The 16,715-nt window shown below is 40.6% G+C and overlaps 1 protein-coding gene across 1 annotated transcript; it reads left to right on the plus strand.

Moving 5' to 3' along the window:
• The first annotated feature begins 8,963 nt into the window (after positions 1 to 8,963).
• Positions 8,964 to 15,681, plus strand: LOC113505750. The gene is made up of 2 exons (XM_026888555.1): positions 8,964 to 14,764; positions 15,609 to 15,681. Exons 1-2 carry the CDS (start codon positions 9,132 to 9,134, stop codon positions 15,679 to 15,681), a joined length of 5,706 nt encoding a protein of 1,901 aa, XP_026744356.1. The 5' UTR covers positions 8,964 to 9,131.
• Positions 15,682 to 16,715: the final 1,034 nt, after the last annotated feature.

Genomic DNA, 16,715 nt, shown 5'->3' on the forward strand with positions numbered 1-16,715 from the left:
CCTACTTATCTCACGTTTGCTTGAATATCGACGACAGCGTGAATTTATTGCTTTAAAACCTTTCGCGGAAATAAAGATTCTATTTGTGAAAACGTCATAGGAAATAAAAATATCCCAGGATTGTCGAACAACTAGAAAGAAATTTCGTTCGAATTGAGAATTTGCTTATTTTATTTAATACGTAGTATGGAAATGTGGTTTGATTCAATGAATTTGCTTATTACAATTTTCTGTATTGTGTCAGCGTTTCGCCGTATTAATGAATATTTTTCGATCCGTTTCGTTTTATATCCGTTTCTTCATTTTGCTAAAATCTTGTTTTAAACAGTTTTTATTTACGCAGTAATATAATAAATGCGAAATAATGTGAATGTGTTCGCTTATGTGTGAGTGTGTGTATGGCTTTCTTTCCTATCTCTCTCCTTCCAAACGGCGGAACCGATATCGCTAAAATTTTGTATGACATGTTGGATTAACATAAGGGCGGCTTTAATTCAACTACGTTTTGCAGCTATAACCAATATCCTAGAGGGCGCAGTCGCGAGAATATGGGTTTTAATTTTTAAATAATTTCATATTTTTCCCATAATCTTCTGTTAAGCCGATAATTGAGCGAAAAGCGAGTAGCGAGTAGTAAAAGAAAGAAAGAAAGAAACATTTATTTGCATGAAATGTGGATAAAATAAGGTGTTACAAATATAATTTCAGTGCAGCACATTTCACCATTCCGGTATGCAAAATACAGTAAATAATATTATAACCAATTTTATTTTAATGTAACCATGCAGAAACTTAAATACTATGCCTAATTTATACATGGCAAAAAGAGAGAAAAAATCAATACCTTCTAAAAGATTACAATCCAAAAAATTCTCTAATACTATAGAATGTGTGTTCCGTTAGCCATAATTTTAGTGCTCTTTTCATTTTAAGTAGTGGTAACTTTCGGATAGATTTTGGCACTTTATTAAATACTTTAATACACATCACATAACAATTATTTTGGAATAGTGATGACTTACAGGTAGGCATGAGTAATCTAGTAGTATCTCTTTAACCAATAATGAAATTGTCACGAGCATTTTCATGTTCATGTTTAAAAACAACACTTAAAATAAAACAACCTACATAAGTTCATTTCCTTTGAACAGCCTTAACCTATTTATCTTGCAAACCATAAAAATTGCCTCCCACGTGACATGGTCACGTTGCCCACTCTCAATGGGCCCAATTAGCGTCCCCTGAAGGACCCCAGCATTTGTTCCGTTTCGGTGAACAATTAACGAACCACGTGATAATACATTATGCACTGAGGAAGATGCCACCTAACGCTTTGTACACAGGATTTAGGTCGGCTACACCGTTGGGAAAATAAAACAAAAGATTATCTTCAACGGTCTGTCAAATGCTTCGGTTTCTTCTGTAGTAAAAAAAGTGTAGTTCGGTTTTTCCTTAATGATAGTTAGCAAATATGCTGTGTGATTTTATTTAATTAAGACTCTCTTTTCGTATTTTCATATGATTGTTGCCTTACCTGGTGGTTGAGTTTAAGTTTCTGACATGGCTTTACACACCCTTAAAAATCTCAGGTAAGCCAGTTTCCTCAAGATTCACAGAATTTAAGATCCTTCGCCGTTTTTAGCAGGCGGTAATTAGTTTGTAATACGCACATGATTACGAAAAGATAATACTTGCCTGGATTTGAAATTGTTATGGTTCAAATCCAGGCACAAAAATAACAATATGTAAAACGTTTTTTAAATTTATATTATTTTTGTAAATATAAACAACAATTACTTACACTTATTCAATCTTTAAATATTTAAACATAGTGAGACTTTTTTTTATTTTATTAAGATCTTTTATATGTGTTACCTATGTTTAAACAAATAAATTTATTCTATTCTATTCTATTTGTTTCATGTAGACTGATTGCAATACGTAAATAGCCTTTAGTGCTGAATATTTCAATAGGATTCAAAGAAAAGCCTTTATTTCTAAAGGTGTAATAAACAGCTGCTGTTTGATATAAAAAGTTCAGTACCCTCTTATTTTATTCAAAAACTAATTGGTTGGCTTTTAACCAAATTGAATAGATGTCACTTGCTTTGAGTCTTTCACAGACCTTGTAAGGTATAGAATTACATTAGGTACTTTCAGTAGTCGCAAATGCTTACAAACTAGATGGTCGCTCTTTACTCGTAGCGAAGTTCATGCCGTATAATTTGTACGGTACCATTCGGGACCTTTGTACCAGCCAGTGCTCTTGGCGGGTTCCAGAGTTAAGAACATAAAAAAAACTATATTTTTCTTCTTAATGTTCGCCAGAAATTACGAACAAAGACATCGACCGAAGATCAAAGTATTATAAAAAAATCCTCTCATTTAAATAAAATTTAGTCTACGTTTTCTAGATTATCCCTAAAAGTTGAAAAACGCTTAAAAAGTCGGGTGATCATCCCCTTTTAAACGCAGACAGATGTAATGCCTCCTCGAAAGTCCTTATCTTCGGCTTAAAAGTCGGTGAAGAACACAACAGGTCTTTGAGGACCATACAGGTACTGAACCCTTGATACCGAGGGGTCTAAACTCTAGTGTCAGGGGTTGAAACTCGAAAGTGTGAATGTGCTATGCTTATTGCTAATGTGTGTGATATTTAATTGAGTTAGGGTTGAAATTGTTTACTGGCAAGATGTATTTTTTAAGAAGATTATAGTTTTTACTCTATTTTAATCATTTACTCTGTGAGTGGGACATGTAATCACTTTAATGTCTTTTTTGAGAACGTTTTGGTCGTCATTTAACACCTGACTACTCTGAGAAGAAACGTCGACACAAGGTTAGGGGTCTCTTTTAAGCCTAACTTAACAAGAAATAAAAAAATTATACATTGTATCGAAACGACCTAGGACTATGAATTCAAAATTACTTCGATTCAATAATATTGTGTCTGCATTGCTTTGCTCAAAACAATTTAACAAAACAGAAAACAACCTCTTTTACAAATAACATAGCTATAATAAGAACTATCGTGTTACAAACACATACCTACATACATAGCTATACACGTTGGTCAGTTTATCGGATAAGCTTCATTTCTAATGATTGATTGCTACGATAGACGGCCAGATAGGTTTTCTATAAAAAGAACAATAAACTCCCTTAGATATAATAGCAATATCGTGGTCCATTTAGTTTCGTATCAAAGATACGCGTTTTATTGAATTGTTTTGTCTTGGAGTTAGAATATATTCTTGGCTATTGTTCGAAGCTATTAGAAGATTGATCATAGATTAATTGAATGACAAAAAATATATAATAATATCAACTTGAATTCCGTTATTAAAAAAAACTTAAACTAATGTAGTTATTTAAAATTATTATGTCATAGTAAGTATTACAAAGTGAAATATTAGATTAAGTTTGATATTTGTACACCAGAAATAGTAGAAAATAAAACTTATAATATTTTGACATTGCACCTATTATATTCTAACAAATATTGGAAGGACTTAATCATTGATCACCACACTGCAGGCGATAGTGGATTCCAATATTTGAAACCAAGGCCTCCCCACAACGTTTTCCTTCTTCCTTTGTCAGCAGTGTCGTAGAAGAAATAAGAAAGTATATATTTGTAATTTTAAAAGTCACATTGGTACTACATTTGGGTCGATCTTGCAACCATACAAACAGAACCAAGGGGGACATTTACCTACAAAAATTAAGAGAATGTATAGAAACGTTAGTAGCACAGAAATTATTTTAGGAAAAACTGGACGTTGGATCTTGCAGTTATCATAATTATTTAGCTTCATTTCTTTAAAACTTCACGGAAAAATTCACAAGAAAAAGTTATTAATAAAGAAGTAAACGAATATTGTGCCGCGTATATGTTCAATATAAATAAATGCTAATAAACATGATATCCAGTACTCAGAATTGTGCAAATATTTTCTCTTCACGAAATGAAATGGGCACGTTTCGAGGAATCGTTAGCGTTCGCGAAACTCGCCAAATTTCGACATCTGATAGCGGTTGATAACGAAATACTAACAAAGCCTATCACAAGTTTATTGTGAGAGAAATCCCATGGGCTTTAATGAACAGACACTGACTTGAGGTCCAATAATTGTGAACCTAAAAATCTTTGACGACGGATAATGGCGTGTCTTGAATTCTCAACAAAAGGAATTCAAAGCATAATTCTATTACAATAATGTTATATACCTATATAGTTAGTACCTAAAATAAAACCAAATTAATATGATTACAAGATAATATATGTTACAAAAATGCAATTTACAAAGTTCCTACAATATGCTACGCGTGCATTTCTCAAAAACCAGGTTAATTGGTTTAACTATTGGCACAATCATCAGCAAATAATGCAGGTAAGTATGAAAATGAACTGTTAATAATTAATACAAAAACACTGACGCAGTGAAAATTCGTTAATTCAAGCAAAGTGGGATCGACATTTAATCATTCACAAATAACGAAGTGTTGGTCGCACAACTATTGGAAACAATTCAATGTTTTCGAACGTGACTAACAGTTTTTTGACAGCTTTTGGCCAACTGACGCACTTCTGTTTTGTTTAGGTTTAGTTTGGCTGAAAGTGGTAGTTTTTGAAACACGTAATTGTGTGAATTCGTATCATTAAAGATAGTAGTTATTTGGAGTTCTGTTCTATTGTATCGTGTAAACATTCTATAGATCATCAAATCCTTGACTTTTCCCAACTAAGTTGGTGTCGGCTTCCAGGTGATCTAAGTGCAGCAAGCACCAGTGTTATACAAGTAGAGACTGCTTATCACACCTCCTCAACCCAGTTACCTACCCTACTCCTTTGGTCAAATTGATTGCCAGATTTTCAAGCTTCTGACTTCCCGTAACGACTGTAAAATGTGTGCACATAACAGCTGGGACCCACAGTTTAACGTGCCTTTCAAATTACAACACGACACGGAATATTGTATATATACTGCTTCAGCTTTTCTGTTAAAGTCTATTGCTGAATTGCGCTTATGTTCCATGCACGCGCAAAGGTATGATCTACAATTCTACATGAAACACTAGGTACCCACTGAGTCCGGCCCTGTGTTCTTGTCAAGGGATATTTAAGCACTATCGCAAGAACACTCCCAATTATATTAAGGAACCAACGGGGAGCTCCTGTTGATTTGATTACGAGCGATTATTTAAGGACTCCGTTAGCCCTTGAATATTGTAAGCTAAGAACAAAGACTTAATTAATTCTTCTGTATTTTCTTGTTGATTCAGGCCGTTTTGTTAGTTTTTTCTTTAGACTATATTATTTCTGTCAAAAACACAGTTTTCTCTTAGCGGTTTGTAGTTTCGTATTTACTTATTTATAAAAAATATTTTTTCTAGTTCAAAGTTTAGTTACACAATTGGCACTAGTCGGCAGAAATAACAATATTTTTATAGTTAATAGTGAAACTTTAACATTTCTTGAAAGCTTAACAAATCTTTGACACGTTCTCTAGAAGTTTACTAGGTTTTATCGCTTCCTTTACTCCAATTTTCAAAGAACTTTCTCAACTAGTGTCATGTCAAGGGCGTCCAAAATAATTTCGAGACAGACGATTATAATTAAGAAGCCTAGTGTTGTTGCAGTAGTTCAAGCGTGATAACGCTCTACAAGGTCTATAGCGGCATCTCTCTTCCACAATAGCAACAAGAGGACTTTTTGGGGTAGTGGTAGGACTTCTGAAAGTTACGAACAGATGATTAGGTCAAGGTTAGCTGTGAGAGGCTTTTTACTAGTTCCGCTTGTTTTTGCCGACCCATGTCACATCTGCGACGTCTTATAAGGCAGCATGTGAATGCATAGTTCTGTTGTGCAGGGAGAAAAAGAAAGTGGCTAACTAAAAACCTTCTCCAACAGTAAGGACATTTAACAAACGTAAACAAAATGTAGATCATTCAGTCATTCGAAATCACACGCGATGTCCCTTATCAGTACTACGGAAATAGCGGTTAACCAAACATTTGTACGATTATAAATTTGATGAGCTACCATTTTCTTTTGCCAATTCATATGTCTTGGCTATTTGTACTCGCAATTCCAACTCGCTCTCCCTGCAAACAAAATAATATAGGAAACCAGTTATGCATTTCATAATTAACAGCCTTCCCCCAACATAGGCTACTCGATCAATCTGACATGCACAATATGCCGCCAAACACAACACAGTAGTGAACTCAAATCCGGTCCCAAAGCCCACAATTTGAAGTAATATAATGAACTGTCGTGTCCCACTTTAAATCCCCTTTTTAAAACGAGGTGGGAACTCGTCATACAAATCTGTCGACACTGAAATCTCTGTGGTATTGTAAATGATGTAGAAGTTCAACTTTGTACAACGTTGGAAGACTAAATTATTTATAAATAGATGTTATTCTACTGTTACATACGTGGGTGTGCCTCTTAAACGGCTGGACCGATTTATATTTTTTTTCGCGTTTTACGTGGCACCCTGGTTAGTTTAGGTTCACAAATCAGTCTGGCGGTATGAAGTTCGCCGGATTAGCTAGTCGTGAATATAATATATTCATTCGCTGACAGATCGATAGCGCGGCATCGCGACCACAGTATGAAGTTTTGCACGTTTTGTGCTCAAATATAACCCTTTTTTGTCTAAAATTTGATTGTCTCCGTGTCATCCACCGAATTTTTAAATAAGCATACAAATTGAAGTTTTCATTTTATTTTTAAGCCTATTACTTATTAACGCCTTCTAAAATTGGATCTTCTGTTGTCCCTACAACACGGGTTTGCTCAACTTCATTAGTTAATTGGCTAACAATTGTGACTGGCACATGCCTATTAACTTAATTGAAAGTCAGTTACAAGGGAATAAAATTGTGCGAAAGTACTAATGAAGGGCCCGATTTTATAGACTTTGCGAGACTCAAGTTCCGAAGCTCCATTGTCGAGTTAAGCGGAGCATGTTTTGTACTAACGACTACAATAGTTTTCCTTGCGAATTAGTTCTTTAGAATTCATGAAAGAACAATGATGAATGGAGAAAACTCAGCCTTGAGTTAACCTCGCTTTTGTACTTTTTTTAGTGAAACCTTATCTTGTAGGCATTGTATCAAAAGCACGAAAAGGTTTTTGTTTTGTTTTTTTTACAACTTCTTTTACTTTTTTTAACAAAAAGGCTCCCTATCTGAGGTTTCGTTTCGAGCGAAAATAATCTTGTAGTAAAAACACCCCTTTGGAAAGATTATTTGTAGCTGTTTGTCGTTATGCAGTTACAAAAAGAAGTTACTTAAGATACAAGCTGCATTGAAGGAGTTGACGGTAGGGTACAGAGTAATCTATACTAATATACTAATTTGTTTGTTTGTTTGTTTGAACGCGCTAATATCAGGAACTACTGGTCCAAATTGTCTTTTTGTGTTGAATAGACCATTCATCGAGGAAGGCTTTAGGCTATAAACCATCACGCTGCGACTAATAGGAGCGAAGATACAATGGAAAATGTGAAAAAATTGGGCAGGTATAAATCATAATTTATATCTTCTACCCACGGGGACGAAGTCGCGGGCAACAGCTAGTAGTTTATAAATGTAAAAAACGTCACTGTACCGGACCCTTATTCCTTCACTCTTCACCGTTTTTTAATTGCTCTGACTAAGTATAAGAAACACTGCAACAAACTGCACAACACGAACTACTTTACTTACTTTTTAATATGACACAATTAAAATATGAACACAATGATTACAATAGCTGTCAATCTTGGAATAAGATCTTGAACAATACCGTTTAATATACATTCTCATATCTCTGTGGATATAATCATTACACATTCCTTGTAAATATAATATTTGTACTATAAATACGGTGTGTAATACAAATATCATGTTTACGACGGAAACCGTGCGTATAAAGTAAGATACACTCGTTCACAACTCCGCTTATTAAAAGTTGTGTGAGATAAACTCAGAGAGACGTATCCACAACCAGAGCCTGTACTATGAGATTTTAACAAAAGATTTTGGTCGTTGTGGAAGGAAGACGCCGATTCCCCACAATAACGCAGTACAGCGTGTAGTAGTTTTTTAGATACGTGATTGTCATAATATTAAGAAATAAAATAAAAGAAGAAAATAAATGTTAGCGACGATGACAACTACGTACACCTAAATTACGTATGTTATAGTTTTGTTTGATTAACGTTTCAAGTTTCTTAAAGTTAATGAGTTTGTTTACGTTTGCAATCAGTTATAGGTGTACGTAGGTATATATTGAAACATTGTTTATGTTATGTTAAGGTTTGTTTGCAAATGTTTAGGACTATATGATGTGTGCTAGGGACTTAGACTATGGTTAAGAACTAAGATTTAGTTACCTAAGTGTTGTCCATATACTATTTAACCCTGAAAAACCTAGAAATAGGTTTTACTTAGAAACAATCATTGTCAGGAGTTGTTTCATAAGTACCCGCAATTATTTAGAATTTGTTGTAACTAACTCTCGGTAGGTGGCGACGCACGTAGATTAGTTTTAAAAGTACCTACATAAAATTCACTTTTTAGTTACCGATTCTGTCACAGGGGGCAGCACCATGTTGTTGTCATGATTAAGGTGCGGGTTTTTGCAATTATCTTTATTTTAAGACATTATTTTATGTAAATAAAGGTATAAGGATAGGGTTAAATAGGGTAAAAAGGTCTAGAACATTTGTAAGGGACGCCTAACTGCCGGGATAAGCCTCTGGAAGGGTTTCTTGCCGGCCAGCGCGGGAACGCGGCACGCCATGATTGGCTGGCGCCAAATACGCGCCCCCGTGATTGGTCGGCAGTCACTATAAATAGAGGGCCTTCCCGGCGGTTAGGCATTCCACATCCAGTGAGCATCCGGAAAGGAACCTTGGAAGACTAGGAAGACTAGGAAGCCTAGAAATACTGGGGAGAATAAAGAACTATGTAAGTACTGCACAATTTCTTTTACTGCGTTGAACCCCTGCTTCTTTGTATCCCGCCAGTGCCCGGTCCGAACCCATTGGACCAACGGACCACCCAATAAATACAGTCCACTCGCTGTAACATTTTTGGTCCTTTGTCGAGCCGGATTGGGTTATAATACGAAGATGCCAACTACAAGATCGGGTTCGACGCAGTCTAAGACTGCAGGAAATAGTTCGTCGTCGGATTGGAGTATGCACACTCCGAGCGATACTGCAAGCTCCGCCGCTACGAGTATCGCAAGTATGTCGACGCTCACGAAGAGAGCGCCGACAACAAGTCCGAAAGGAAGCCGGGCCCCCGTACCCCAGTCCAAGGACGCCACCAGGAGGGAATCAACGTCAGCAGAGGCGGTGCGCCCCGCCCCCCTGACACACGCCGCCGCGAAAGAGGTTGAAGATTCGAACCCCGCACGTCGAGAAGGCAGTCATACTACGCTGCAGAATCCAAATCGAAGCGTTGGAATCAGGACGTCGTCGAGAGAAGGGACTCTGCAGCAGCTTGATCCTGGGAACCCGGCCCGGGACAGGGACACAATGTCTGCTCGCTCTTCGCATAGGAAGAGAGCAGAAGCGCAAGCAAGATTGACTGTGGCGTTACGGGAGCAAGAAATGGCGGAAGCACGACTAAGGGTGGCGCAAGCACAACTAGAGCTTGTCGCCGCTGAGTCGGAAGATGAAGATGGAGCTGGTGAAGAAATATACGAGCGAACTCATGAAGTGGAACAGTGGTTCATCCAAACCAGCGCCGGGTCAAGCAAGGAACAGAGGCCGGTCGAGTCACAAGATAAGAAGAGCGACATTCAGAAGCTGGCAGAAGCAATAGGCAAGCTGTCAGGGAATTCGCGTGACGTCATCGCGCCGAAGTACATCGAACTTCCTTACTTCAATGGAGCCTGTGAAGAATGGTTGGCGTTCAGAAGGACGTATGAAGATACGGCTGCCTCCTTCAGCGCCGCACAGAACCTGGCTCGCCTCAGAAGAGCCGTACAGGGGAAAGCGAAAGAAGCAGTTCAGAGTTTACTGTTTACCGCTGAGAAGCCACATGAAGTAATCAAGGGATTGGAATCAAGATTTGGAAGACCTGGTGCACTGGCTTTAGCTGAGTTGGAAAAACTGAAGAACTTGTCGAAAGTGAGCGAAAGTCCTGGCGAGATCTGCGTGTTTGCAAGTCGAGTCAAGAACGCCATCGAAACAATCAAGGCATTGAAGAAACCTCAGTACCTCAGCTCGCCTGAAACATTGAAGGCTACTGTAGACAAGATGCCATCTACCATGAAGTTTCGTTGGTTCGCATATCATAGGGGTCGGAGAGATGAAGACATCCAGGAACTTATACTCATTGAAGAATTCCTGGATATTGAAGCCGACATGTGTGGGGACTTTGCCCCACCTGAAGTTCCATCTGATAAGAAGAGTTCAAGAAGACCTGTACACACTGTACAAGAAGAGTCTCAAGATAAGAAGTTTAAGAAGTCGTGTCCCGTTTGTGAAGAGGAACATTTTGCAACAGAGTGCAAGAAGTTCAAAGAAGCGTCGATTGATAAGAAATGGGACATCATCAAGAAAGCGAAGATTTGTTTCAAGTGTCTTCGCTTCAAGCACTTAAGAAGCAACTGTAAAGCGCCTGTCTGTAGGAAGTGTCGAAGATGGCATCACACTATCTTACACTCGGACAAGCCAGAAGTACAGAAGTCAAGCAATAAGGAAGGCGCATCAGAAGAGAAAGTCGCCTCAGTCCACAACAATAAGGATGAAGACAGAGCATATTTGAAGATTGTTCCGGTGCAACTCTACGGGCCCAAGGGACAAGTTCGTGTGCTCGCGTTGTTGGACGAAGGGTCGACCGTCACTCTCTTAGACGCGTCGATAGCCGAGAAGATTGGAGCTGCAGGAAGTCGCGAAGCACTCACAATCGAAACCGTCGGCGGGAAGGTCATAAGGAAAGATAGCTCACAGAAGATCAACTTGAAGATTAAGGGGGTTCACAGAAGGGATAAGAAGACTATCACTGTTAGAACCATCGACGATCTGAAGCTATCTGAACAAAGGGTCAACAGGAGCACTGTAAAGAATTGCCTACACTTGAAGGCAATTGAAAGGCAGTTGCTCTACGACGCAGAGCGACCGAAGTTGCTGATTGGGCAAGATAATTGGGGACTCATAGTCACAAGAAGACTGAAGAAGGGCAAGCCAACTGAACCCGTAGCCTCACTCACACACTTAGGGTGGGTGCTACATGGGTGTGAAACCGGATCGAACGCCGAAGTCAACTTCACGCACTACGGCAGGGCAACGTCAGAATGCGAAGACATTGAAGAAGTCGTCCGGGAACATTTTCAGTTAGAGTCTCTGGGGATTCAAAATCGACTGCCATCAAACGACAGCGATAGAAGAGCATTGGAAACCTTAGAGAAAACAACGAAGCGACTACCAAGCGGTCAATTCGAAGCAGGCCTCTTGTGGAAGAAGGAAGGCGAGACCCTACCCAACAACTACAATCAAGCGTTTCGTCGCCTGGTCAACATAGAGAAGAAGCTGGATCGTGAAGAAGATGTCAAGGAATATTATGAGAAGCAGATCCAGACATTAATAGAAAATGGTTACGCCGAGAAGGCCCCTGTAACCACCACTAAGGGGAAAACATTCTACTTACCTCACTTCGCCGTCGTACACCCGGTCAAGAGGAAGCCAAGAATTGTTTTCGACGCAGCAGCCAAGTATGAAGGAAGAAGCCTCAACGACGCATTGCTAGCAGGACCTGACTTGCTGCAGTCGCTATTTGGGGTGCTACTGCGCTTTAGAGAAGGCCCAGTGGCAGTCATGGCTGACATACAAGATATGTTTCTTCGTGTCAAAGTTAAGGAAGATGACCGGGATTGTTTAAGGTTCCTCTGGAGGGGAAGCAGAAGAACAGGCAAACCGGAAGAGTACAGGATGTCGTCGATAATATTTGGAGCAGCTTCATCACCTGCGACAGCTATATACGTGATGAATAAGAACGCAGAAGACTTCAAGATCACGCACCCTGAAGCTGTGAAGGCAATAAGAAGAAATCATTACATGGATGATTATCTTCAAAGTTTCTCGTCAACCGCCGAAGCAAAGAAAATTTCAAGAGAAGTTAAAGAAATTCATTCAAAGGCAAGCTTTCACCTGAAGGGATGGGCCAGTAACGACTCAAGAGTGCTGTCAGAAGTTGAAGATACTACAAAGGAAGACTCTCTGCAGCTTACAAAGGAAGAGAAAACTCTGGGTCTAAGATGGCTCGTCAAAGAAGATAGCCTAGCATTTAACATCGGTCTTCGCAATACACCAATGGAGTTATTGGAAGACAGAAGAGCGCCAACTAAGCGTGAAGTGACAAGCGCCGTGATGTCAACATTCGACCCAATGGGCTTTGCGGCGCCGGTCTTGATACAAGGGAAGAAACTTATTCAAGGCATTTGGCGAACTAAAATAGGCTGGGATGAGGCAATCAACGATGAACAAAGGGAAGCTTGGATGAAGTATCTAAGGGAGACATCGGCTCTGACGAAACTTAGGATTCCTCGATGTTTTTCACCTCGTAATAGGAGAGGGGAATTACACACGTTCACCGATGCAAGTGAAGAGGCTTACGCCGCAGTCGTCTACTGGAGGACAATCGAGCCAGGGGGAAACGTTCACATCTCTATGATCGCCGGTAAAGCAAGAGTGACGCCGACGAAACCAGTCTCTATCCCACGACTGGAGCTGCAAGCAGCGCTACTTGGCAGCAGGCTGACGAACACGATTGAAGAAGAGATGGAACTCGAAGAATCAAAGAAAACATACTGGACCGACTCTAGTACAGTACTGCAGTGGATCAAGGCGGAGCCAAGAAAGTTCAAGACGTTCGTAGCCAACCGACTTGCTGAAATCGAAGACACAACAAGGCCAAGGGACTGGAGATGGGTACCGACCAAAGAAAACCCAGCAGACGACGCCACAAGAGGGACGCCGGTTGAATTCAGTCACCACTCAAGATGGTTTCAAGGTCCGTCGTTTCTTCGTCAACCAGAAGAAGAATGGCCTGTACAAGAATTCAGAATAATGGGTAGCTTACCAGAAGAAAAGGGCGGGCAGCAGGTGATGGCAGCAAAGGGTGAAGACGAGTCATTCATCGATGTTAAGAGGTTCTCAAGCTGGGAGCGACTACTCCGTGTTACGGCCAGGGTGGTTGCTTTTGCATGCCTCTTATTGAAGAGGACCCGCAAGGCAGCCGCTACCGCCGTGCGCCGAGACGACCAGCCTTGGCGACCTCAAAGAAGAGCCCGAAAGAAGACTCAAGCCGCCAGTCCACCGCCTAGCAAGGAGGCACAGAGAAGATTGTACTTACCCATACAAGATGACCATCTGAAGAGGGCCGAAGCATTACTTATAAAAATAAGTCAAAGTGAAAGCTTCGCGCCTGAAATAAAAAGGCTAAAGGCAAGAACTCCCCTTGAAAGTGCAAGTAAATTGAAGAAAATAGACGTGTACATCGATGACGAAGGAATCATAAAGCTACGAAGTAGAACTATGAAGTTTCGCGACGGAGGAGTAAGAAAAATGAACCCTGTCATCTTAGACGGAAGGCAGAGAATCGCGCAAACTATCATAAGAAGCTATCATGAGAAGTTTCTACACGGTAACACAGCGACCGTGATGAACGAGGTCCGACAGAAGTATTGGATTCTCGGTTTAAGGGCAACATTGAAGGCAGTAGCACACGGCTGCCAATGGTGCAAACTAAGGAAGAGTACACCCGCCATACCGCCGGCGGGCGACCTGCCGAGCGAGCGGCTGCAACATCATCAGTTCCCGTTCGCTTGTACGGCACTCGACTATTTCGGGCCGATGCAAGTAACGATCGGCAGGAGAGTCGAGAAGCGGTGGGTGGCATTGTTCACCTGCCTCACCACCAGGGCTGTTCACCTGGAGTTGGCGCCATCTCTCAGTGCCAGCTCCATGATTATGGCCCTGCGACGGATGGCGGCAAGAAGAGGGACTCCAAGAACGTTGTTCAGCGACAACGGCACGAACTTCGTCGGGGCGAACAAAGAATTGGAGGCGGCCGCACTTGAAAAGGGAATCAAGTGGAAGTTTATTCCCCCGGGCAGCCCAAACATGGGAGGCCCCTGGGAGAGGCTCGTGCGCACCGTGAAGACGGCGTTGGCGGTGGTGCTCAACGAAAGGAGCCCACCAGAAGAGGTGCTCCACACGCTGGTGACTGAGGTCGAACACATCGTGCACTCTAGACCTCTCACCCCAGTCAGCATGGACCCCAACAATGCAGAAAGTTTGACCCCAAATCACTTCCTGCTGGGGAGATCGTGCGGAGCAATGGCGCCGGGAGAGTTTGAGGACACCGAGCTGGTCGGCAAAGCAACCTGGAGAACAGCGCAAAGGCTCGCCGACCACTTTTGGAGACGGTGGGTGAAAGAGTACCTGCCGCTCCTCATGCCGCGGAAAATCGACGGGCGAACAACCGTCGACCCCAAAGAAGGCGACGTCGTATTGATAGTCGACGCCGCGCTACCCCGCAACTCGTGGCCTCGAGGTGAAGTTATCAAAGTCTACCCCGGGCCAGATGGAAGAACGAGAGTACTGGACGTGCGGACATCAGGAGGAGTGCTGCGCCGGCCAACCAGAAGGGTCGTCGTGCTCGTGCCTGCAGCAGCATCGTCGCATCCAGAGGACGGCGTGCTACGCACCGCGGGGGAGAATGTTAGCGACGATGACAACTACGTACACCTAAATTACGTATGTTATAGTTTTGTTTGATTAACGTTTCAAGTTTCTTAAAGTTAATGAGTTTGTTTACGTTTGCAATCAGTTATAGGTGTACGTAGGTATATATTGAAACATTGTTTATGTTATGTTAAGGTTTGTTTGCAAATGTTTAGGACTATATGATGTGTGCTAGGGACTTAGACTATGGTTAAGAACTAAGATTTAGTTACCTAAGTGTTGTCCATATACTATTTAACCCTGAAAAACCTAGAAATAGGTTTTACTTAGAAACAATCATTGTCAGGAGTTGTTTCATAAGTACCCGCAATTATTTAGAATTTGTTGTAACTAACTCTCGGTAGGTGGCGACGCACGTAGATTAGTTTTAAAAGTACCTACATAAAATTCACTTTTTAGTTACCGATTCTGTCACAGGGGGCAGCACCATGTTGTTGTCATGATTAAGGTGCGGGTTTTTGCAATTATCTTTATTTTAAGACATTATTTTATGTAAATAAAGGTATAAGGATAGGGTTAAATAGGGTAAAAAGGTCTAGAACATTTGTAAGGGACGCCTAACTGCCGGGATAAGCCTCTGGAAGGGTTTCTTGCCGGCCAGCGCGGGAACGCGGCACGCCATGATTGGCTGGCGCCAAATACGCGCCCCCGTGATTGGTCGGCAGTCACTATAAATAGAGGGCCTTCCCGGCGGTTAGGCATTCCACATCCAGTGAGCATCCGGAAAGGAACCTTGGAAGACTAGGAAGACTAGGAAGCCTAGAAATACTGGGGAGAATAAAGAACTATGTAAGTACTGCACAATTATCTTTTACTGCGTTGAACCCCTGCTTCTTTGTATCCCGCCAGTGCCCGGTCCGAACCCAACGGACCAACCACAAATACAGTCCACTCGCTGGCTACACTAAAAGTCAGAAAATAATACACTGAAATGCATTATACATGTTTAAATATTTTCAAAAATGACATTTAACATGTCCGGGCTTCATAAGGAAACCCCTGCGCAAAATGAGGGGTGCTATGTTACAAGTGTCTGCCTGTCTGTCTACGGCATCATTGCTCTCGAACGGATGAAGCTGAGTTATGTGCGAGCGTTCTTAGAGATGTTTCATAAAAATCGGTTGGGTTAAAAGCGAGTCTGAAAATGGAAAAGAATAACCAAATATCAATAGAATTAAAAAAAAAAACAGATTTTACAGTCTGAAGACATTTTACATTTCATCGTACCTATTTCAATGTTTCTTCCAAGTAATCGTTACCTCAAAATCTAACATTCCCCAATCCTTAACCCTGATATAAAGTTACTAGCAACTAGATACGTTCGTGTCCCGATGCAACTAGGCGAGCGACACTTAATGAGCGCAGTTGTTACCTAACTGTGTCGGTCCAACGGAGAACTTTCTAGAAAAGTATGTCGAACGAATTATCGATGTTACTAAGTTTAAAAACGTATCCGTAACTTTTAATAGTGTAAAAGTTGCTCGAGCACGTTCGATTTAATGATATCTGTTGGGAAAAAGTCGGCTTTCATTATTATGTAAAAATTAATGACGACGATAAAAAAAAGAGATAATATTTCTTTAAGTATTGTAGATACCTATATTATGCTTCCAATGCATTTTTTATGAAACTTCTTCTATACGTATTGCCATTTTTCCAATTTCTGGGGCCATCCTTTCGTAGATTAATTAAACTAATTAATTTGTTGTGGCGGATTTTAAAGTTGTACAGTGTGAATATAGTTTTACTGCAAACCTTTACAAGCCTAATGAACAAAATTGAATATAGTGCATTGATTGAGCATAACATCAGCAACTTCAAATGTTCCAGATCATTAAGTTTGGCTTCGCTATCTTTTTGTACATTTAGCGTCTAAAGCGAAATATTGAATTAGGTACAAATACCAAAATGCTTTGCGTTGGTAATACTTTTGTTACCAATTGCAATTTTGATTAT

This window comes from Trichoplusia ni, chromosome 27 (assembly GCF_003590095.1).
Source record: "Trichoplusia ni isolate ovarian cell line Hi5 chromosome 27, tn1, whole genome shotgun sequence".
Lineage (NCBI taxonomy): Eukaryota > Metazoa > Arthropoda > Insecta > Lepidoptera > Noctuidae > Trichoplusia > Trichoplusia ni.